The 24,389-nt window shown below is 33.1% G+C and overlaps 5 protein-coding genes across 7 annotated transcripts; 2 read left to right on the forward strand and 3 right to left on the reverse strand.

Moving 5' to 3' along the window:
• Positions 1–1,961: 1,961 nt before the first annotated feature.
• LOC112905082 (sarcospan) lies at positions 1,962–12,197 on the reverse strand. 2 transcript variants are annotated; one of them, XM_025976754.1, is made up of 5 exons: positions 10,883–11,819; positions 6,260–6,726; positions 3,392–3,558; positions 3,231–3,326; positions 1,962–3,175 (listed from the first exon to the last, which is right to left on the reverse strand). In XM_025976754.1, the coding sequence occupies exons 2-5, from the start codon at positions 6,654–6,656 to the stop codon at positions 2,786–2,788; spliced, it is 1,050 nt and encodes a 349-aa protein (XP_025832539.1). In that variant the 5' UTR covers positions 6,657–6,726; positions 10,883–11,819; the 3' UTR covers positions 1,962–2,785. The 2 variants fall into 2 exon arrangements, with proteins under 2 accessions (XP_025832539.1, XP_025832540.1); XM_025976755.1 differs by lacking the exons at positions 6,260–6,726; positions 10,883–11,819 and adding an exon at positions 11,858–12,197.
• A 617-nt stretch (positions 12,198–12,814) lies between these two features.
• On the reverse strand, positions 12,815–19,109 carry LOC108744288 (xenotropic and polytropic retrovirus receptor 1). Its single transcript, XM_018479987.1, has 8 exons — positions 18,727–19,109; positions 17,109–17,513; positions 16,497–16,758; positions 15,615–15,985; positions 15,398–15,545; positions 15,147–15,341; positions 14,182–14,348; positions 12,815–14,124 (listed from the first exon to the last, which is right to left on the reverse strand). Exons 1-8 carry the CDS (start codon positions 18,793–18,795, stop codon positions 13,717–13,719), a joined length of 2,025 nt encoding a protein of 674 aa, XP_018335489.1. The 5' UTR covers positions 18,796–19,109; the 3' UTR covers positions 12,815–13,716.
• A 340-nt stretch (positions 19,110–19,449) lies between these two features.
• On the forward strand, positions 19,450–20,220 carry LOC108744289 (protein stunted-like). 2 transcript variants are annotated; one of them, XM_025976758.1, is made up of 4 exons: positions 19,450–19,591; positions 19,650–19,780; positions 19,925–19,944; positions 20,120–20,219. In XM_025976758.1, the coding sequence occupies exons 1-3, from the start codon at positions 19,563–19,565 to the stop codon at positions 19,936–19,938; spliced, it is 174 nt and encodes a 57-aa protein (XP_025832543.1). In that variant the 5' UTR covers positions 19,450–19,562; the 3' UTR covers positions 19,939–19,944; positions 20,120–20,219. The 2 variants fall into 2 exon arrangements, with proteins under 2 accessions (XP_025832543.1, XP_025832542.1); XM_025976757.1 differs by lacking the exon at positions 19,925–19,944 and having other exon boundaries at positions 20,120–20,220.
• On the reverse strand, positions 20,205–22,190 carry LOC108744281 (diphosphomevalonate decarboxylase). Its single transcript, XM_018479978.2, has 7 exons — positions 21,727–22,190; positions 21,600–21,670; positions 21,433–21,547; positions 21,158–21,381; positions 20,710–21,105; positions 20,492–20,650; positions 20,205–20,440 (listed from the first exon to the last, which is right to left on the reverse strand). Exons 1-7 carry the CDS (start codon positions 21,776–21,778, stop codon positions 20,294–20,296), a joined length of 1,164 nt encoding a protein of 387 aa, XP_018335480.1. The 5' UTR covers positions 21,779–22,190; the 3' UTR covers positions 20,205–20,293.
• A 159-nt stretch (positions 22,191–22,349) lies between these two features.
• On the forward strand, positions 22,350–24,332 carry LOC108744280 (microspherule protein 1). Its single transcript, XM_018479977.2, has 6 exons — positions 22,350–22,622; positions 22,674–22,758; positions 22,813–23,289; positions 23,346–23,656; positions 23,708–23,917; positions 23,985–24,332. The coding sequence occupies exons 1-6, from the start codon at positions 22,510–22,512 to the stop codon at positions 24,190–24,192; spliced, it is 1,404 nt and encodes a 467-aa protein (XP_018335479.1). The 5' UTR covers positions 22,350–22,509; the 3' UTR covers positions 24,193–24,332.
• Positions 24,333–24,389: the final 57 nt, after the last annotated feature.

Consider the following 24,389-nt stretch of genomic DNA (forward strand, 5'->3'; position numbering starts at 1 on the left):
AGCAATACTGTTTGCGTTGGTACGGTCGTTTTGGCCGACGTAACGGTCCCGTTAGTTAAACTGTAATTGTGCGAACTGCGTCCGTTGGAATTTAAGGTAGCGGTGAGATCGTCTTCGCTTGTTTTAACCCCATTGGCAAGAAGGGATGATGATCCCGCGATGTTATCGTAATAACTGGCCGGCCGGCTTAGAGACGTGGTCACGTCGTTATCAGGTCCGGGCTGATTGCAATTCTGATTCTGACTGAGGTTGTTATTAATTTTTACTTTTCGATTTTCCATCGTTACGTAAATCACTGAGCATGACCATCGAGCGCTACGGTGGTGGTTTTACGTGGTTTCTTTATAAGCCCTGAAAATCAGTTGGTGGAAAATTAACTTTTGGTTATTTATGAGAACACTAAAAATAGTACCATATTTGTTGTGTGGCAAAAAAGGCTGATTCATGAACAATTTGCTTTGTAACACATAATTTTGTTACAAATTACTCGTTTTGTGACACTTAAAATGATAATACAATAGTTGTAAGATGTAAAATTTGACGAATCCTTAGAAATTTGAAACAATTGTAACGCGGTACTTCATTTTGTTGCACGCGGCGCGCCACAACAATCCTACAACAATAAAGCCGCCATCTTATGTGCATCAATTGAACAATCGAATGACGGCAGCCATGTTTGTGAACAATTGTTTTTTATTGTTAACGCATTCTGGCGGGAATTAGAATGTTTAAATATATCATTTATTTTTCGAATTACATATTTTATACTTTCATGTGTTTTCGGTATAATTCACTGAATAGCGTGCATTGTGGTATTGTAAATAATGCATTTTTAACACGTCCTAGTTTTCACGTTATTTTAGGACTTATTAATAAAAATAGAGTGATCTTTATAAACCCTTATTCGTTACGGTCGCACGCTTATTTGTTTTACGGGCGTAACAATAAAAAAATGCTTGAATTAATTATCCGATTCGGAAACAATTGGTTTTCTTTTGTCACGCAACTCCCAGCGATAATGTCAGAATAACAAATTCGTTAATTTTTTTTAATGACGGAACAAAATTGATCAAACTGTTGATGATTATCTTGGCACTTTTTTTATTTTAACAACAACTTTTACATAAAGTAAAGTGAAAATTTGTACAGGATGTCTATCAATTCCCATTTGCATTGTTCTTTCTAATGTCACGAGTGACAAAATTTAAAATAGAATACCTGTTTCATAAATCTATATTTCCGGTGGATTTTAAATGACTAATTCAGCTGCTTAATTAACACTCGATTTCGAATGTTTAGTGTCATATAGGGGCATGAGTCACCGACAATTTAGTTCTTACAATAATAATTCTTAGCTAATTTAGAGAAATAACGCAATGGATGTAGGTCTACGTTAGAAATATGCCATCTGTAATGGCTAAATTAATTGTTTATGATAGTAATTATATTCCAATAAAATTGTGCCTCGTTATGTATTAAATACTGTCTTAATGTCGATTTAATTTCATCTGATGTAATGACGAAAAACATATTTTTAGAGTGAAATTCATTTGAATTTGAAATGGTTTCTGTTTTGTTTGAAAAGGTGTAATATCATTTTTCAAATAGATACTTACCTCTCACCTACGTGGCAATCAATATTTAATTATTTTATACTGTCATAATAACTATTAGTATCGAATACCAACATTAGAAGCGTGAGAAAATAATAAGAAATAACAAAAGGAGTTGATATTTTTAGTTTGCCAAAATTTAAAAATATGCCAAGCAATCGATAATTTTGGCATAGGACGCGTGCTAAATTTTTCTTCCTGAATTTTTTAATATTAAAGGGCGTGTTCATCGAAATTACCGTAATTAAATTATCCCAATTTTTGTGACCCATTATCCTTCTTATAGGTATTTTAACGTAGGTACACCGGCCAAGTTGTAAAAAGTAAAATCAGTAACTAAATAGAAATTTATAAAATANTAGAATTGTAAATTTGTACATGAAACGGTGGTAGGTATGGGTATATAATTTCTGTGTTCTATCAGCCGTTAATGCCAAAGTTACAAGAATGTCACTTAAATATCGAATCATTATTTTGGTAACATATTTTCTTTTATTTGTTTAACTTAATTGTATAGCTTTGTCTGTTACAATTTTCACAACCATTAAACTAAATTAATTGGACACTATAATAATATTAATAAGACCTACAATACTGAATATGTGATGCCTTCGAGGTATTATCTACAACTTCGTAGAAGTCAACATAACAAATAAATAAAACGAGTGGCTAGTACTAATAAGCCCCGTGCTACAGTACATTTCGTATATGTATGGTTTATGTTTCCATTTCTTAAGCAGCGTGTGCATTTTATCCCTTGAAATTTAAGTATGGTATCTAGCATTTAAAAAATGTACAGGGTGGATCATTTTAGAAGTCCTGTTACATGGGAATTGGATTAAATATAGGGATTGCAATAAAAGTGATCAAGATGCTTCAAACAATTACATTTTGAGGCATATATTTCGGATCGTTAACTTCGTGGTCAGTTTTATTACAATTCCTGTACATACTTGTCTAAGAGGGCATCTGCATTAATTCTGTGCAAATCTGGAGATTAACTTTACTCTACATATATAATCAGACTTCCAAGCGTCTAAAAAATCGTAACTAGACAAATTTAGCCTCGATTAAGGACACTTTTAGACTTACATAGCTAACCCCGACTAAAGTGCATTTTATGTGGACGGCAAAGTAGTTTTAAAAAAAAGTGAATGCGCCTTTTTCGTGTGTTAGGCATTGGTTAAAATGATCGGTTTGTTTTCCTTTGTCCGTACCTTGGAATAAGTATAATAGTAGCGACTGGCCCAGTGTAAATAGACATACCAGAGGGCTATGATGGCTGATATAGCATTGACGATGCCAGAACAAATCAATAAGATGGTCAAAACGTTGTCCACTTCGGGACATGTGAGGTCCATGTAATGGTAACTTTTTATGAGAGGTGAAACGCTTTGATTGTAGTGATAAGAGTCAATGGTCACTTTACAAAAACATGTCGAATTTGACTGATTTGGTGGACTACAAACCATCACAGATAACGATACTAAATGAATTATAGCAAATGCTGCAGCGATTAGACACACGGCCCCTGATATTGTTGTTAGGATAATGCTGAATACCTAAAAGAAAAACATGTTACAAAAACTGTTGTTCATTTCGGTGTTATGTACTTACTTTTGTTGTTATAACGGAATATTCGTTAGGCATCCCTGGATATTCCTTTCTACAGCAACAAAGCAGTACTAAGCCTAATATTCCTGAGAGAAGGAGCTGAAATAGATAGTTTTAGGTATTAGGGCGGGTTTGGTTAGGGCATGTGGGTACTTTATACATACCGGAATCGCACTCCAGTAGGGGTTGTCCCTCGTTCTCAAATTTGGTGCCCACATTAAGAGCCACATGGCTAAGAAACACAGGGCTGAGGCTAAGATAGTCTGCAGGCTAACCAGCGCTTTTGCTAAACGGTGGTATCTCATAATTTTTGGCATATATTTTCGGGATACTAAAAGAAAATTAAATTTGCTGTAAACTATCACACAAAAGGAACAAGAAATAAGTTGGCGAAATGTAATGGAATCTCATTGCAGATTAAAAATTAACACTTCGTTTTTTGATTGTTTCTATGGCGAAGTGTTAGTCCAAATAAATACTTTTGTTGGGGACAGGGGCGGCCTTAACCACTGCGAAGCTCCGGGCGGGTAGATCTTTTCGAGGCCCTTGTCCTTGTGCAATTATTTTTAATGATGATACTTGAAGTCTCAGAAATTCAAATAAATATTAGTACCATTAGTACCTAATATCTTTTAATTGGTAAATTTAAGCGAGAAGGCGAGGCCCCTGCAAGAACGAGGCTCCGGGCGGTTGTCTAACTCGCCCCCCCCTCCTCCCAAAGGCCGCCCTGGGTGTGGGTTTGCAACATTTATAAAATAGTGATAAAATATGTCTATTCTTATTCTTGTGATGAACTGACCGTTTCAAGGTGATATGTTTACGTGATACTGATACTATAAATAAATAAAACATACTAGAATTGCATTTACAACCGCAATGTTTTTTTATAAAGGTTTTATGGAAAAAAAACTCCTTTAAGAACATGTTTCAACCTTGAGAACTTTCTTCGATGTGACTTATTGGGATTGATGAACCTTGACAATTAGTACGAAAAGTAAGTTTAATGGCCCAACGTTAAGTTGAAAAACAAAACGGTTTTCTTGACCCACTCCAAATAATATATGCTAACGACTTTCCGAAAAGGCAGGTGCGAAACGTATTAATATGGCCACGAAAATACAATGGCACTGGGTATGTACGACGATATATACAAGGTGTTTCGTATTAACCAATAAATTATTAAATAATAATTTCCAACTGTCCTGATGTTGTAGAAGGTATGGAAAAACCGTTTATGTTACCGATTGTTTACGTTTCGTCCAACAGTTTGGAGGATTCTTCAAGATAATTGTAATGTTAAAGAAATTGTAACATATTGTCTGCATAGTACTATAACATAGATATTGAAAAAGTCCTTAAACTGTTGTACGAAACGTTGTGGTTAATAAAAATAGTTTTTTCACCTGAATTAGTTCTCATAATTAATAAAAAATATTTTTTTGAAACGCTTAAGCAATCGCAAATTGACATTACTGGCACCTACTTTACATTTATCAAAATAAAAAAAATACGACAAATATTTATTAAGCAGCAAGTTACTTAATACAGTTTAATTAACGTGTACACATAAAAGTTAATACCTAGGTAGTTATTACATTTGTTTACACTTTTTATATTCCATTATAAGCCACGACGTATTTTTTATTTGTATGGTGGTAAGTTAGTTTACATAGTTATATAAATAGCGAACAAAGGGCGGTGAAATAATTGAAAAAAAAAGAATCTTAATAATTGAACAATTGACTGCGTAATGAACAAAAGAATAATAAAATAAATAATTGTCCTGTATTGAAACAAAAAAAAGGACAATTTATTATATACCATCAGTATACTGTATAATAAGCAAAAAAAGACTAACTGTCGCGTATTTCATAAAACGATTTTTAGCGCACTGTGACTTTATTTATTAGACTTAACGTGACACCTTAGATGACCGCGCACGGTTAAGGATTTGCGTGGGTTGAATGGAAAATGAAAGAGGGTCTCTGAACTTACACTACTAATCCAAATAACGGATTTATACACACGTTTTACAACGAATGAATAATAAGCCGTTAAAAAGTTTGTCAAGTATTTTTTCTGTGTTCCTTCTGTACAGATGCTAAACTTTAAATATCCTCAAAATTTTCAATTTTGTCGGGTCTAACTGCTTATAAAAAGTAGTCACATGGGCACATAGGTATCCATTTTTTAAGGGTGATTGTTTAATTGTCTTTCAATTAATAATGGTAATATTAATGGTAGACTTGCGGCATACAAATCCGGTTGTGACCTNTTCAAATAGATACTTACCTCTCACCTACGTGGCAATCAATATTTAATTATTTTATACTGTCATAATAACTATTAGTATCGAATACCAACATTAGAAGCGTGAGAAAATAATAAGAAATAACAAAAGGAGTTGATATTTTTAGTTTGCCAAAATTTAAAAATATGCCAAGCAATCGATAATTTTGGCATAGGACGCGTGCTAAATTTTTCTTCCTGAATTTTTTAATATTAAAGGGCGTGTTCATCGAAATTACCGTAATTAAATTATCCCAATTTTTGTGACCCATTATCCTTCTTATAGGTATTTTAACGTAGGTACACCGGCCAAGTTGTAAAAAGTAAAATCAGTAACTAAATGGACATTGAAGCTCAAAAAAAAAGACCTCAAAATCAAGTCTTGCACTTATCTGATTGCAGAGTGATTTATAAGACTCTTTGGTATGCTCACGCAAACATGCGTGCCATGTCTAGAACTAATTAAAAAGATCTCATTTTCTTGTAATATTATTTTCATCATATCACGAGTCAATATGTCTTTATTTTCGCTTTGGACGACCGGTTGAATATTATGCAAAAACAATTAATGGTTTACTACATAGGTACTGTTTATGTAACATTCTTATTAGTTGAGATAACCAGTTTGCGCAAAAATATTTGATTTAGGAATGGTAATAATGATTAAGGACAACATTGATGTTTTTCTGTTTTCATGTATCGATGTAATTAACTCGGATAATGAATAGAAAAAAGCAATTTACCTTTCCCCGTACGTGTCATAACAATCATACGACTATGTCGAAGACTATTTCTTGTAGGCGTATGCCTGGTGGCTAAATTGGCTGTTGCTGCGATATTCTGAGGTACTGTGGTGTTCAGCAATACTGTTTGCGTTGGTACGGTCGTTTTGGCCGACGTAACGGTCCCGTTAGTTAAACTGTAATTGTGCGAACTGCGTCCGTTGGAATTTAAGGTAGCGGTGAGATCGTCTTCGCTTGTTTTAACCCCATTGGCAAGAAGGGATGATGATCCCGCGATGTTATCGTAATAACTGGCCGGCCGGCTTAGAGACGTGGTCACGTCGTTATCAGGTCCGGGCTGATTGCAATTCTGATTCTGACTGAGGTTGTTATTAATTTTTACTTTTCGATTTTCCATCGTTACGTAAATCACTGAGCATGACCATCGAGCGCTACGGTGGTGGTTTTACGTGGTTTCTTTATAAGCCCTGAAAATCAGTTGGTGGAAAATTAACTTTTGGTTATTTATGAGAACACTAAAAATAGTACCATATTTGTTGTGTGGCAAAAAAGGCTGATTCATGAACAATTTGCTTTGTAACACATAATTTTGTTACAAATTACTCGTTTTGTGACACTTAAAATGATAATACAATAGTTGTAAGATGTAAAATTTGACGAATCCTTAGAAATTTGAAACAATTGTAACGCGGTACTTCATTTTGTTGCACGCGGCGCGCCACAACAATCCTACAACAATAAAGCCGCCATCTTATGTGCATCAATTGAACAATCGAATGACGGCAGCCATGTTTGTGAACAATTGTTTTTTATTGTTAACGCATTCTGGCGGGAATTAGAATGTTTAAATATATCATTTATTTTTCGAATTACATATTTTATACTTTCATGTGTTTTCGGTATAATTCACTGAATAGCGTGCATTGTGGTATTGTAAATAATGCATTTTTAACACGTCCTAGTTTTCACGTTATTTTAGGACTTATTAATAAAAATAGAGTGATCTTTATAAACCCTTATTCGTTACGGTCGCACGCTTATTTGTTTTACGGGCGTAACAATAAAAAAATGCTTGAATTAATTATCCGATTCGGAAACAATTGGTTTTCTTTTGTCACGCAACTCCCAGCGATAATGTCAGAATAACAAATTCGTTAATTTTTTTTAATGACGGAACAAAATTGATCAAACTGTTGATGATTATCTTGGCACTTTTTTTATTTTAACAACAACTTTTACATAAAGTAAAGTGAAAATTTGTACAGGATGTCTATCAATTCCCATTTGCATTGTTCTTTCTAATGTCACGAGTGACAAAATTTAAAATAGAATACCTGTTTCATAAATCTATATTTCCGGTGGATTTTAAATGACTAATTCAGCTGCTTAATTAACACTCGATTTCGAATGTTTAGTGTCATATAGGGGCATGAGTCACCGACAATTTAGTTCTTACAATAATAATTCTTAGCTAATTTAGAGAAATAACGCAATGGATGTAGGTCTACGTTAGAAATATGCCATCTGTAATGGCTAAATTAATTGTTTATGATAGTAATTATATTCCAATAAAATTGTGCCTCGTTATGTATTAAATACTGTCTTAATGTCGATTTAATTTCATCTGATGTAATGACGAAAAACATATTTTTAGAGTGAAATTCATTTGAATTTGAAATGGTTTCTGTTTTGTTTGAAAAGGTGTAATATCATTTTTCAAATAGATACTTACCTCTCACCTACGTGGCAATCAATATTTAATTATTTTATACTGTCATAATAACTATTAGTATCGAATACCAACATTAGAAGCGTGAGAAAATAATAAGAAATAACAAAAGGAGTTGATATTTTTAGTTTGCCAAAATTTAAAAATATGCCAAGCAATCGATAATTTTGGCATAGGACGCGTGCTAAATTTTTCTTCCTGAATTTTTTAATATTAAAGGGCGTGTTCATCGAAATTACCGTAATTAAATTATCCCAATTTTTGTGACCCATTATCCTTCTTATAGGTATTTTAACGTAGGTACACCGGCCAAGTTGTAAAAAGTAAAATCAGTAACTAAATAGAAATTTATAAAATAAACTAATTTTATGACGTTTCCTTCTTTGTTTATACAAGTCCATAAACACAAAATTCTTATGAAAAAATCAAATTGAAAAGATAATTTNGTTTTTTAATTTATAATTAATGTATATGTAATGTAACGTATGTATGTTCACTTTTCGACGTAAAAAAATGAAATTTCGGCCGGACTACCCTAATTGTAAACAGAGTTTATTATCTGTACATCTTGTTGTTTGTTGTTAAACTGTTCATTTCTGTTCACATAGGTTTGTTTATTATTATTACATTGACAATTCCGCAGGTTGTTTGGTTTTTCCGTTTTAAAATGCCTACCTGAAGGTCATTAAAACCATTAAATTACCGACCTATCGACAAGGCAGTTTTGCCTAATTACTAGAAGCAATCTACACAATACAGAAATACCTGTATTGTTATACATAGAAAAGCTAATTCTTGTTCAACAGTACAACGCTCGTCGAAAAATGTGCGACTTATAATTTGTTTATAAATTTTTTGTTTCATCTCGAAACCTGTTTTTTAATAAATAGATGAACTTTGATAAAATCAATAGAACGTAAATTGCATTCCTTGTGGAACATTTTTTTAATAAAAATTTTAATAATTAATAACAAACAAAACGTTCGGTTGATTTTGTTTAATGGTCTGTGGATATTTGGTTTCTACAATTTCGTTTCAACCCTCTCGGGTTATTCCCAAAAGAGTTCTCAATAACAGAATTTGTCTTAAGAATAACCCACAAGAGGGTTTAAGTGGTATTGTAGAGACCAATAAACCTTTTATTAGTGAAACAACCCTATTCCTTTCTGTCTCTTATTAGTTATTTGAACTTTGATTATTCAAAGGTAATTTTTTTTCTGAGAAATCGAGGTCGTTATTGGTATTGTCCACAATTTTTGACGGTCACAGAGTACAATACTTTTGTTTAAATTTGTTGTGTTACAACCTTGAATGCTTTCGTGGGTGCGATACATAAGATAATACGGTCAATAATCATGTTGATTAGTGGTAAGGTACCATCATTATGGATTCGTTACCTGGAGCCAAAATACCAGAGACCCTTTGTCTTGATTTAAATATCATTAGTGTCAGGCTATCCGGAGATGGTATTACTGTTTTTGGAAATTAAAATTTGTGAACGATGTAGATTAAGTTGGTCTAAAGATTTTCTTTTCGACTCTATGTATATAAAAATTCGTTCGCTTTTTATTATATTGGATATACAGTAGAATTCGTTTATTATAACTCCGCCTATATTGACCAACCGTTTAATATGAAGTAATTGCTGTGTTAAGTTTGGTTTTTATATTAAATTCTCTATTGGAAACGTTGGATATAATGACTCCGTTTAAAATGACACGTCGTTTATTATGACGGATTCTCAAGAAATCATATCCGGCTATAGTGACCCATATGATTAATAATAACATTTTCGCTCATTTTTCTGACCCTTCTTATGAAAACTTCAAGTTTTCCATTTGTTTGCAATAATTACAGGAGTTATAAAGAGATTTGTTTTACTGGTTTTGGGGAAAATTGCAGTACGTACTTACAATGTAAGGTAAATAGTAAAAATGCTACCGATCATTTTGCTACTCGACCGCAGCATTACACCCACAATAATTTCCACGGTAGATGTAACATGATAATGCGTCCGTCCGCAATTCAAGCAAATCCTTGTACAAGAGTCGCCTTGGTCTAACGAGCATAAAATTGTGGAGAGCGACTTGAAATGGCCTATGACGCGGGTTAATTGCGAGAAAACTCATTTATTTTGTCGTCATTGTGGTTCTCTAAAAGTCCTAACTTTCAACCCGCCAGATACTCGACCTCTTTTTCACACAAGTCAACAACGGCCCTTTCCGCGCATTCGTATGTATTCCTTTCATTTTCTTCTGATTATGGCGATTTCTCCAAAATTTGAAACAATTGCAATACGGCATTTAATTGTTATCGTCAGTATTTATCGTAAATTTGTATTTGGCGCGTCGTGAATCGCAGTTATTTTCTATTGGCTCGACGAAACAATCACCCAACAATCGAATGACGGCAGCCATGTTTGTCAACAATTGTTTTCCATTGTTGACGCATTCAAATATTTCTAGCGGGAAATTTAGTTTGCGGCGCATAATTTCATAAATAGGATGGTCTTTTATTTGCATTAACATGTTAATTTGTAATTGGGAACTTTAATTATTACAGGATGGGTTCATAAATGCTTCACAGGAAGTTTTAAGCATAAAAGATGGGTCAACACATAGCGTTTTCAAGATTTGTAGGTAATATTCAAGGTTACTACTGTAACCAACTAAGTTGCGTGTCGAAAAACCGGTGTTAAAATGAAATGAATGAATCAAACGAAGAAGAGAAGAAGTCGGGTGTTATATTTTCCGTACGACTTGTCAGACCACAAAAAATTAACCGGAAAGAAGCTCTAAAATAGATACCTAAGAACGTCGTTAAAATAATGAGATACTAGGATAGGTATTTTCATTGACGTAAATTTTTTATTTTATTTTTAAAATGTTACTTACCTCTATAATTCCATACTTAAAATATCCTAGAAGAAAATTGTTGTTTTTCACTGCACTTTTCACTTTTTTGAAAACATTTCCGGTGACTTCAAAATGTGAATAACTAGATAGATGGCTTTGCGTCAACAATGTTGTGCGTCAATCAACAACTGTCGTTTGTTTACAAAATCGTGTTCGATTGTTACCTTTGTTGTCGCAACAAGCGACACGTTCTAATACCTGCGAGTTCGGCTAACAACTGAGTCTGACGTGGGAGAACCAAGTTTCAAAAGGAAGTTCCCAACAATCGAAATTGAATCGAACGTATACACATAACACGTTACGCTAGTCGACAGAGTTCCGTCCTTTCTTCAAAACAATAATTAAGGAGACGTTGGCAAGCCTGAACGAACAATTGTGCCACAGGTAGATCTAAACAATGGAAAACAAATGGCGAATGTAGTCGCTAACAATGGTTGCGGCTCGTAATACGGAGATTCAGTGCTTTTATTTTTCTTATAAAGCATGTAATCGACATGAAACGCTGCTTTCATAATAAACTAACACGACGCAATTTTAGAGAAACAGATGTATCTAGTCAGCTATGTTCGTATGTCATAGGGTGGTTGGTACTGGTAACAATGAAACAATTGTGCGCAACAATGAATCATTGTAAAGTAACAATGGATTGTAAAACAAAATGGTGAAAATTAGCGCGCCTTTTAAAAGTAATTGATAAAACAACGAGTTAAAGTAATCGATCATATAAAAAGTTCAGTAAACAAAGATGAAATTAAAATGTCATTATGTTAACAAATCGTTTTATCACACAAATTGCCAACTATTTCTTGTTCTTATTTTTCTTTTGTTTTTCATTTAATTAAACGCCTATAGGTCATTGTATCGAAAGAATTCCGTATACAACGGGCCTTTAAAAACTCGTAAAATTCACCCGTAAAAAAGAGATTAAAATGTATACCTTTACAATGTACTTACGGCAGTAAAACTGGTAGAAGTAATCTTCGTGCAATGCATGGTTAAATTTTGGTTGGATCGACATAACAACAGCTTTCTGTGGAGAATGTACGTTTTCCGTGCAATTTTCTTTTACGTACGCGTTCACTAACACTGTTGTTTGGAACATGTTAACACCCGGGGAAAAACGAAATAGGATACAGAAGTAAAATTTACACGTTGTTGTGTAGATTGGCTGGCATGAATTTATTTTTGGTTCACGTTGAAAACAATTTAAAACATATGGCCCTCCGGTACTTAAAATTATGAAGAATGCCGATACTTCTATGCTGTACAGGAAGTTATTTCCTCAACTATAGTATAGAAACACGTCTATATTTCTAGAAAAAAATTCAGAAATAAATAAAATTTGCGCTTTTGGAATTTTAATTCCAATTTTTTTTTTCTTNACTAAATTGTTTAAAATTTTATTCGTAATATAATAATAATAATATTTTCTATTAGGAATAATCTAAATCAAAATTACAATTTATCATCGATGATTCGTATTACAAATCTACAGTTTTGAGCAATTGAATTATAATTTAATACAAAAGACAGCTAAAAGATAAAAAAATATTCAAAAATACTATCACAGAGCTAAAATGGAAGGTAACCTACGAATTATCCTTATCGTTATTATCTAGTGTCTTTTATAATTAACTTCGGAAAAATCTGTATCTGGAATTACAACAAGGCACCCCATTGTAGGTATATCAATGTAAAGTCTTCAAATGTTATTTTTAGGCGAACAATTTTCAAAATAATAAATGCAAATTAAAATAATAATTACCACGTATAGTACTTGCAGTTAAACAAAATTAAGCCTAAACCAACTAAAAATGAGTAGAAAAATAATATTTTGTATAATAAATTACAATAATGATAATAATAATAATAATAAAAGACCACTAACTAATAAAATAAATGACGATCAGGCCATATAATTAATAACAATTTAATAATATAATACCACTAGTAAACTAATATGCTTAAAAAAATTTTGAAATTCTCAGATTCACTTCAGTTGTAGTTTTTATGTTGATTATGGTATTAAGTACACCCTGTAGAAGCGTTATAAAATTTTGACTTCATAAAAACGTCGGAAAAGCTAACGATAAGTGCAGCTCATAATTGTAAGTACTTTTTATAAGTAAAAACGTAAATATTTATGCGTCAGGTGTTCTAATTGTAAGTAAAAATAAATAATGTACAAATTTTTGAGAAAGTAGTACACACAATCAATTAATAATTTACACACGAAATTGTTAACAATTTTCAATCCGCCTTATTAAATATTATGGTAACTGAGTACTGAGTACTAGGATATCATTTTAGGAAATCCAAAATTACTTTTTTCCGTAATTATAGTATTTGGAATGGCAATTATCACAAATGATAACAAAAATAAAATTACCTAATATGTACGTAACCATAAATATTTTATTAATAATGGATTGGGTTTTTGTTATATGTATTATTACTATAATAAAAAACTCGTCCGTTTGTTTGTATTTGGCGCGCCGGAATCATCCAACAACAATAGAGCCGCCATTATACGATATGCTGCGCACAAACACCTAACAAACGAAATATGACGGCAGCCATGTTTGCAAACAATTGTTTTTCATTGTTAACGTATTCAAATGTTTCTGGCGGGAGTTAAAATGTTTAGGGCGTATAATTGAATCATTTGATTGTGCCAAAAAACCGCAATGTTAAAACAGAAATTAAAAGAAATTAATCTTCAACTAAGATGAGAATCGTGTTTAAACCCTGTTAAAAATAGTTTACTTAACCAAATATCCTTATACCAGTAAGGGGTGGGAAGGAAGTTTATACTAACGGTCCCTAGGACTTGGGCTTCTGGTACTCGGCGACTCCGGATTACTCAAACTCTCTTCCAATAACAAGGGCCTTTTTTCTTCCTTTTTCTTTATTTGTTTGCCCTTTTTGCCCCGGTTTATGACGCCTTCATCGTCATCCATCATGTGCAAAATTTGTACGTGATCGGACGCATCTATCGGTGCCACAGATATGTCTCTCACAGCTCTGAATTTACCACAATTGTTTAAGTGTTCGTTCTCTAACCGGAAAAAATTCCAAACGAAACGTCGAAATACCTCAAGAGGGGCCATTATGGACGTCATTAGGTCCCCACTCACGTATCCCATTTCCGTGACGAAGAACGAAAGTGCCCAACCGAAACGTAACAAGAGATCTTCTATTACGGCGAAATAGTAGAATGGCTGAGGAATTATAAAAGAATGTGAAGACGGTTATGAGAAACCGTGTAAAAGACTCACCTTGGAATAGACAATTTCTTCCCTTAAAAATTTATTTTCCCCCGCAGATTTGTCCATTAAACCCCAATCCATTTTTATATCCCATGTATACGTATAACATGAGCTTACAAAAGAAGCAATAAGATATAAAGAAACGTACGGATTATCGAATAAGGAATCGTATTTATCTACAAAAAGTTTTAGTTACGATTTTATAATCATTTATTCACTTTTCTATGAAAATCGCCTGATACTTTTTTTATTCATTTGTACATATCGTTTATAAGGATATCGGATATTACAACGAGTTTAATTTACCGACCGACAGCAAATGTAGTAAAATTTGAATGAAATAATAATTATTTAATACGACACGTATAGGCATAATCCAACTTTAAATGACTCTTAGAGCTGAGATACAAAAAAATATTATGGGACAAGGAAAACCTCCCTTGAAAAATAATCAATAAGTATTGGATGGTTTCGTACCCTGCAAATAACTCTCAGAACCCCTGATAAATTATCTCATATTCATAGCTTTATCTTAAATAACTCGTAGAGTTAGGATACCAAAAATTATTGTGGGTCAAGAAAAACTTCCCTTAGAAAACAATAAATTAGTATTGGAGGATTTTGCTCCCTATAAATAACCCTCAGACCCCCTGAAAAATTATCTCATAGGCATAATCTCATCTTAAATGACCCGTAGAGTTAAGATATTAAAAATTATTGCGGGTCAAGAAAAACTTCCGCTAAAAAATGATAATTTACCTGTAAATGTATTCTTGCCTATAATAAACAGAAAGAAGACATTTTTAGTAATACGTTGTGGTGTTCGGATACAGCGAACTGCGATTAGAGCGAATAGATTTCATTATAAACGATATGTAGTGTACCTCGAAATGTTTTTGAATGTGTATGTGTAATATTATTATGTCTACAACAAATCCTATTGGGAAAAAAAACAGCAAAATTTTAGCCCTTACGTTTGTTAACCCCCCTGAGGGTGTTGAATATCACAACGAAGAAGGTGGTGGAATATTTTCCGGCATTGACAAGATGAGGAAAGGCCTCTTTTGTGTCTCGATAACGCCTCAAGCATTGGGCAAAGCGTATCCAAGCAGGAATGCAATTCACTATAGGGCGAGTGTAGAAAACTACGCCCCGACAATCAGACACCTCTACAAATACGACGTTTTGTAGATAAAGGGTTGAGAAATACGAAAAGACAGTTTACCTCCACCGTCTATCCAATTATCAGTAGTCAAATAAAAGCAAAGGAGAAAGTGGAAATCTAAAAGCGCGTAGACCAAACTATTAAGCTGATCAGCGAGCCAAAAGTCCGCAAATCCGACATAAAAAAATGGCGCAGCAAACATCCGACCCTAAAATACCGGAAACACAATACATATATACGTATACATATTATCTGATGCAATTCCTTTTTCACTTACACAAAGTTTGATAAGCCAGAATCGTGCTTCGTAACGAAAAACTTTAAAGGGATTAATAACGAATGCGATCATCACAAATGTTAAACTTAGGGGATTTACATAAGGGGGAATGCTTAAACTATCGCTGTAAAGGAAACTTAATAGACTCAAAGTCCAAACCACCCCGAAAATGGCAGCCATCTCCATCAGGTGCTGCTCGGACAAATGATTTCTCGGATCCAGTTCGAAAATTAACACGTGATTAACGCCAGATGATCGCCATCCGTAAACGTTTACGCCGATCAGAAATAAAAATTCAATTATCAGCAACGGTCCCCGATATAATACGAAAGCTGTTTTTAAACTTTCACTAGTCCCTTCGTGGAAAACGGCTGCAAGCATGTAATAAGGGATGAAATTGTGAACAATTTTTTGTCTACATGCGCGTGAACGGTACTGATCTCTTCCAAAAATGAAATAATTACACACCATACCCCATTTATTTTCAAAATAGACCGGATATAAACACAATCAAGCATTGTGATTGCCGAAAACCGAAGTACTGAACAGGACCGTATTTAAAAGTAAGACACGTTAAGCGTATAGGAATTTATATATTTGAAATCCTTTAATTATGTGTACTATAAGTATACATTTTTTACATTAAAATTAAAGTACTCATGTATATACTGAACCACCCCCTTCGGATTAACCAATAAAGACTGCACTGATTCAGTTTTGGTTTGGTTTATATTGAAACTGGACAGAGTATAGATTTGATTGATCTGATTTTTCGATAAATTCAAAAACAATTTAATTTTTTATTAAGTGCAATCCTTCCAAAACGTTAGACCGTATACGCGCCTGTTGGTAGATCAGGACCGTTCTTAAAATATTACCTACCTGATAAAACGACGGCTACAAAAAGAACTATAAAAGATCCTGAAAATAAACCAACTTTAAACGTTATCCAAGGCGATTGCTGTTCGCCTAGAGGAGGAACTCTTAGTTTTTTCATTGCCTTTTGCCGATCACCCCCTTCGAGCTCGTTCGTCACTAGGTTCTCCGTGTCCTGTATTAATCTGTCGATGTCTTTGTTGGTATAAAAATGAGAAGTTTCGACACATTCCTCGCGCCATTTGGCACCCAAATTAACATTCAACAACTAAAACAGTCGTCAGTACACAAGAGTTGTTCTTTCATGAATTAGCCAATGTACAGAGAAATTAAAAGGTACAGTCAAACTTCTGTAATTTAAACATCTATAGCTAGAAATATTTTCTAACTCAGACAATATTTGTCGCTCCCTTGACATACATATCGGTTTACACTTATCCCAAACTCTTTGACTTTAGTAAAAAAAGCCTGTAGGATAGAATCGTAAGGTTACGGTAGGAAAAGATAACACCAACGAAGTAAGCACTGCATTTGGAAAGTTCGAGTTAGCGGAGTTTGACTGTACTTATACACTTTTTAAAATACTCTGTACATATTACAGTCTGACACCTCTCTCACCTTATCGTGTTTTTTGAGTATCTTTCTGAAGCCTGTAAAGTTTAGAGTTTGATAGTTTTGTAACAAAATAAGACTAAGGTAAAACTCGCTGTAGGCCAACTTAAGTTCTGCCAATTTCCTAGAGGGTATATGCTTTTTTAAGTCGACGTTTTTGTATTTTGTTGGTTTGTTTTTTTGTTCGATCGCACTCAGGGTAGTTTTTAGCTCGCTGAGGAGTGTGGCATATTTCCTTTGCGCTTCCGCCAGCTTTTCTGAATAGAATGTGTTGATCTTTTTCAATTCTTTATCACAGTATAGGAAAAATTGCTCGTCAAAGTTTTTAAAGTGGCGCGTCAAAACTTCGGGTTCGACGCTTTCGGCGGACGGCGCCTCCTCGATGGCCAAGTACAACATGGCCTTCATTTCCTAGATGAAAATTATCTTTTTTTAAAATCAAATGGTAGCAGATCCATTTAATCTTTTACATAAAGATCCGACATATTTTAAAACAATCAAACATCAAACAGTTCGTTTCAGTTCTAAAACGCGCCGTTAAGACAGCAGGTAAAGGTTGGTCTGTGTTCTGTCGGAGCTGCCTGTGACGCGCTGATGAGATCCAAAAAAATCGAAATCGCGATCCGCGTCTGGCAGTTTCGACAGAATACAGACCACTTCGAATTATTGTATTCGAGTTCGTTTCAGATAAATATTATTACTATTACTAGTTCTTCCCCCCTATCAGTCACTGTGAGCTCGAAACTGCATCATTGCTTCGAGTGGTCGAAATTCACTTTTGTTCAATTTGTTTAATCACTTTCTTTGTGTTAAAAATTGTTTGAAAAATTAAATGTAAAGGAATTGTTTGTAAATAGGTATGCAACACATCGTACACTTCAGCATAAGAAATTGCTGATATTAACTACGTAATACTACTTTGCCCTGCGCTGACAGCACTCATAATTTCTTTTATATATAATATTATCGGTAAAATGTTTTTGCGTTAATTTATCTAAAAAATATCAGTACGCCCCTGTCCATTACATTGTTTTTGCTTTCTGCTAACATTTCATATTAAAATATTTGTTCTTAATTGCTCCAACAACAAATTTACGTTGCAAGTGCTTATCAGGCATTAGGAGTAACATTGAATTTTAATTAACTGATTCTCAGTAGATTGTTAATTACCTAATATGACATCATACTGGTATACAACTTTCATCAACAGTTTAGTAATTGATAATATTTAATTTTTAGTTAATGGTTCGATAACTTTATAAAGTATGAGATGAACAGTAATTTCTTCATAATGTTAAACAAACAAAAATAATTGAATAAATTTTAAATTTCTTAGTGAACATTAATCTTAATAGTTTCAAATTTGGCGCTTTTAAATATCGCTTAACCATATGATTTTGACAGGAGACAAACAATGACTATAACCTGTTTTTCGAAATTGCATTGTTGATTGTTGTAATTTTTAAAGAGCCAACAATATATTGCTATTTTCACACTTACAAACAACAGAAATGAAAAAAGTGGCATATTTGTCGTGTTTTAAAATGCAAACACCTTCTACCAATAAAGTACAAAACAAAAAAAATGGGTCATGGGCTACTATCAATAAAAAAACAAATCGTACCTCGTAATTTATATATTGCTTTCTCCATTCTGGGGTGATATGCGCTAATAAATGTTCGGCAAATTTCATTTTTTATTTTATGTAACATAAAAACTAATAAAATCGTTCTACTACGTCCGTTATTGTCTCGCCACGAATGCATACTGACAAATCATAACAACTTATCTTGTTATATCTTTTCAAGTGTAAATGTTTAAAAATATTTTAACACCAGCGTATGTTATGTATTTAATTATTCCTCAATAAATATTTAATTGCTTAATAGCTACCGCTGAAAATGAAAGTTTACGAGTGTTATATAAATATGGTTACAGTATGGGTCTACTATTAATAAGTTTTTGATAATTTAACAAACAATGCTTCAAATCCTAAATCAACATTAGTAATTGCTTTATGTGTGGTTTTATTTTCATAATTCGCGGGAATTAATTATTTTAATTTGAAAAAGGGCATGTTTTATTTTCTACCCTTGTTTAAAACAGTTATGAAGATTTTAAATTAAAAAAAAATAATCATAAAATACCATTTATTAAAATGTTAGTTTATATTTTTGATTATTAGATTTATTATTAAAGATTTTATTCAAATTATTACAAAATAAATAAAACTGTACATACTATTATTACTTAAAAGAATAATTTATTGTTATTGTTTTAATTGTAAAATTTTGATTGGTAGAATCAACTTAAAAAGCTAGTTGAATGGAACAATTATTCAAAGGTCGAAAAAGTTACATAACCAATACATAACTGACATTTTAAGGTTAAAAGTGAGCTTATAAACTTAAGTTTTTAGAATTTTGTGCTTTTTATAACTAAAATATCTTAAAAATCAACATGAGTGCTTGGAGAGCAGCTGGTTTAAAGTAAGCAGATAATTATATTGATGTTAATCTCTATTTTAGCGTATGTACTTTATATTAGTTACACAAGGTACTCCCAAATATCAGCCCAATTGTTACGGCAAGCCTTAAAAAAAGAATTTAAGGCAGATGCAGAAAAGCGGGGCGCTACGCACATCAAATTTACTCGATGGGCTGATGGTAAACCCATAAGTAAGTGAATAACATGTTATGCAATCAAGTTCATAATTACACAAATACATATTTTTTATTGAAATTACTTAACAAAAATTGCACGTTTAATTTAAGCGTTAATCGTCATTTAGTAGATATTTCATTTTTTATTTTAATTTTTAGGCGAAAGAGAGTAAAAATGAGTAAGTAACGTGTGTGCAAATAGTTTTGATATTAATATGATGACTAAAACTTTTGTGATGTGCATTTTGAATTTAACAGCCTCTAGTTATTCTAATGTGTTACTGTTCAACAGTATTTTTGTATGCAATTTGTTGTTTTAATTGCTAAGATATTAAAATAACAATTTATTTTCAGGAGAATCGGTTGCTGAACAAACCAAATAAAAAAATTATAATGGGATATTTCCACATTTAAAGTAAAGTCTAGTTGTAAAAATATATCTAATTATTAGCTTGTTTTGTTTTTTATTTCTATTATAAAAAGTAAAATTAAAAATAATAGAAGTTCTATCAAAACACACACTAACAGCTAACAATTTTTTGGTAGTCCATTAGAATCCAATAAATGCTCCTTAGCGTCTTGTAATAGTCTTGGTCCATCTCCAATTTTAGTATGGATTATGTACCTTAAAGTGTTTAAGCCATACTGTGTAATCCCAGTTGGTAAAGATAAATCCTTAAACATAAACATTAGTTTTTAAATATTGTCATATTATTTGGGTTATACCTTTGAAAATAGATCTTTATCAAGTGCAATTCCCCTGTAATACTCATTGGCATTTAAATTCGAAGGAAAAACGTATCGTATTAAAGAGAGTACTTCACTTAGATCTGACTCTTGTATGAATAGACATGCATTGGGGCCTGCGTCAAATGTATATGCTATCTAAAGAGTAAAAAAGTAAATACAAATTTAATTTTTATAATTTTTCTTCTTGTAATTACCTTCAGTTGCCCTTTAAATTCGTTGTAAACGTGAACCATATCTATTATGGCATGTGAAACATCATTCATATAGAAACAGGGGGGATAAGTGTCGCAACAAACAGCATGAAACTGATTAGAGTCCTTCATTGTTAACTTTGCAAACGACTGAAAGTCTTTCTTGTGTACTGCGTCTATTATTTTTTCAATTCTGTCTGGGACGACAAATTTGGTGCGATGTTTCAATAATTCAGATGTCATTACCGTTTGTTTCATTCCCAAAGTTGAGCTATACTTTTTACGACTGTCGTTTACAACAAGCACAAGAACTCTAATTTCTGGCCAGTGATCTGTCGGAAATATTTGTGTCGCGATTGAATCGGTGCCATCTTCGAGACTTCCTTTATGCCATCGAACCTATCGTTCACTTTATAATGAATAGGTATTACTTTTATCACATTATACTTACCCAACCACCAAAAATACTGCGACAAGCACTACCTGATCCATTTCTTGCAATTGCTGTAATGTCTCCATCCACTTGATAGAGTGAGGCAAGTGCATACACAAGGCAAGCATAGCCTGCTGCTGATGAAGCCAATCCGGCTGCTGTAGGGAAATTGTTCTCTGAACATATGTGAATTTTCCATGAAGATACCTCTTCTGAATTTTCTTTATTTAGTCGGTCTTTTACTGGAGGTATATGCATTATTTAAAAGTTTATTTATTAGCGTTTTTACTTACAAGCCTTTAGACAGTTACTCAATCTGGGATTATCCATATTTTCCTCTTTACCATTAAGCCAGAATTTGTTTTCCAATAAATATGGGCTTATCATAACAGTAGTTTTGGCACACATCTAAATTGTTTTTAATTTCTACATTATTTAACACAAAATTAATGTTACTTACATCTTCCAAGCTAAGGGTAGCACTAAATGAGTCGTTTAAGGGCAATATGAGGTCATCATCTCGTTTGCCCCCTGCAATATAATAATTATTGACACTCAGTACACTTTTACTTTAATTAACTACTTACAATACTTGATAGTTGCAATGTTTACAGGGGCCACTGCAGTAACGATCCTCATTTTCAGCAATTTTTACTATTTTATGAGGTAATAATGAACCAACTTGTTCTTTAACAAAAGTAGCACACAATTTGCATTTTCCATTCAAAAACAACGGTATTACTTAAGTTTTATTTTTAATTGTTTTACATCATGACGTGGTATTTCTTTTGTGATATTTTAAATATTTATGCAAGATTTTTATCTAATAGGTACTTCTTTTTTATTTTTATACAAGAGATACTTATCTTCAGGAAACACTTGGGTCAACTTCTTAAAAAGATGCACATAAAAACATTTAGATTAAGATTCCGTTGTCGTGTATCTCGTAAATTTGTTGTGTTAGGAATAATTCATATTTAATAGCAAATTAACAATACATAATAAGTTATATTTTGAAAGTTGAAGCCCCTAACCTGTAAATTATTTGAATAATAGAGTCCCTGGCTCCCCCTGGTGGTCAACAACTGTAACTGCAGATCAGAGCAGTCTGGTGGTCATTAACGTCATTAATTTAAAGAATTTTAGATTTAACAGTCATGTAAAATTTACTGATGAAACATTGTTATTTACATACGTTTTCAATAGTTTCCTAACAAAAATTTACATTTTTCCCTTTTTTTATTAATGCTAATGATGATATTAGTTATTGTTTATTTTTAGAATTAACGTAACCTCCAATTCGTCTGACAGACGAGAGTGTACATCACTTACCTAGTAACCAAAATTTTGTTATAAATTTTGTTTTTGTGATGCTAAGTTCTCAAGATATTGACTTAAATTTAGTTAACAATGAAAAGCAAGATTCGGAGTCAAATTCGCACCTTTCGCTTGCTGATTCAATAGACAACACGAGACGTAGGAGGTAGTAAACAAATTTCTTTTGTTGATATTGCGCTAATTAGTTAATTTCTAGTTCAAATCGTTCGATTAAGCGTAGAAAGTTCGATGATGAACTAGTTGAATATAGTTTAGGATTACCAGGCGTCTCTACTATGAAAGTAAGAAAAAAAATATTTGTTTAAAAATTCTAACCTAAAATTCTCAAATATTAGAGTAGTCGTTCACGAACCCAGTCATTAAACACGTCGAATTACGAATACTACGGCGCTCCCACCCCTGTAACGCCCCCCGCACCCCCAGCAACTCCATCTACCTCGTTTGCCCCTGAGGTAAAAAGGAAACATGTTTCTAAAAGTTCATCAGGTTCCTCCAAACGTAAGAAAGGACGCCAGCAAAATCAAATAGCAACCAAAGATTTGGGCAGGTGGAAACCCACCGATGATCTAGCACTGATTATTGGTGTTCAGCAGACTAATGATTTAAGAACAGTTCATTTGGGTACAAAATTCTCATGTAAATTCACAGTACAAGAACTTCAGCAGCGCTGGTATGCTTTGCTTTATGATAAAGCTGTTTCAAGGATTGCTGTCGCTGCCATGAGAAATTTGCATCCTGATATGATTGCTAATGTGCAGGATAAGGCCCTTTGGAGTGCAGAGGAAGAAAAACTATTGGCTGGAATTAATTCAGTTAGTCTTGCTTTGTTTGGTGTGTTCTTTCATTAACATACAAATTTAAATTCTAGAGTAGCAATCCAAACTTGTCAGTATTTGCTGATTTACTTGTTCAACATCCTGAAGTATTCTATCCAAGTAGAACTGCTTTGGCATTGCAACGCCATTGGCATACAATGCGTCTGTATCATCTGCTAAGGGACCAAACTCCACAGTCTCTTCCTACTGCTTCCAAACCTGTTTTAACCTTTAGTGACGCCGAAGACCTCCTACAAGACTCAGAACTTAGCGAACCACACGACGAAATTCTAGACCGAGAGCTCCGTCTTCAACAGAGACTAAATGCGAAAGAAATCAGACATTTGGAGAACGAAATTGGGAGGTAAATATTTATATTCTGTCTGAAGATGGCTGTAGGTAATGTTTTTCGTAGATGGAATGTTTTAGTGGATAGCGTAACCGGTATATGTCCAGGAGAAATGGACAGTCAAACGTTGGCAGTGTTAAGAGGTCGTTTGGTCAGGTATTTGATGCGTAGTCGGGAAATAACTATCGGGCGGAGCGCTAAAGGACATGCAGTCGATATTGATTTATCTTTAGAGGGACCAGCAGAAAAAATTTCACGAAAACAAGGGACTTTAAGGTCTGCAGAATATTTTTATTTCTTTTATAAATAATTGCATGTTGTTTTAAAATATTTCTTTTTACAGATTGAGAAATACTGGCGAATTTTATTTGTCTTCGGAGGGTAAACGTCCCATTTTTGTGGACGGGCGCCCCATTATGCCAGGCAATAAAGTCCGTTTAAATGATAATTCGGTAGTAGAAATAGCAAGTTTACGTTTTATTTTTTCAGTCAATCAGGAATTGATCAAAGTTATACATAATGAATCTGTTAGATTTAATTTACCTCCATGAAAACACTAAAAAAAGCAAATTACCCTTAATTATTGAATAATTATTAAGTAGTTGCACCTTTCAGGTAATAAGTGTGGCATTTTAAAGTCAATTCGTTTTTCCTAAGTAAATCTAATATTCAGTAAACATAGAAGCACTGGTTGCAGCAAATAAAGTACAAGTTTTTATAAAATGTTTCTCAATAATCTTTTAAACCC

The sequence above is a fragment of the Agrilus planipennis genome, unplaced genomic scaffold (assembly GCF_000699045.2).
Source record: "Agrilus planipennis isolate EAB-ADULT unplaced genomic scaffold, Apla_2.0 scaffold13, whole genome shotgun sequence".
NCBI lineage: Eukaryota > Metazoa > Arthropoda > Insecta > Coleoptera > Buprestidae > Agrilus > Agrilus planipennis.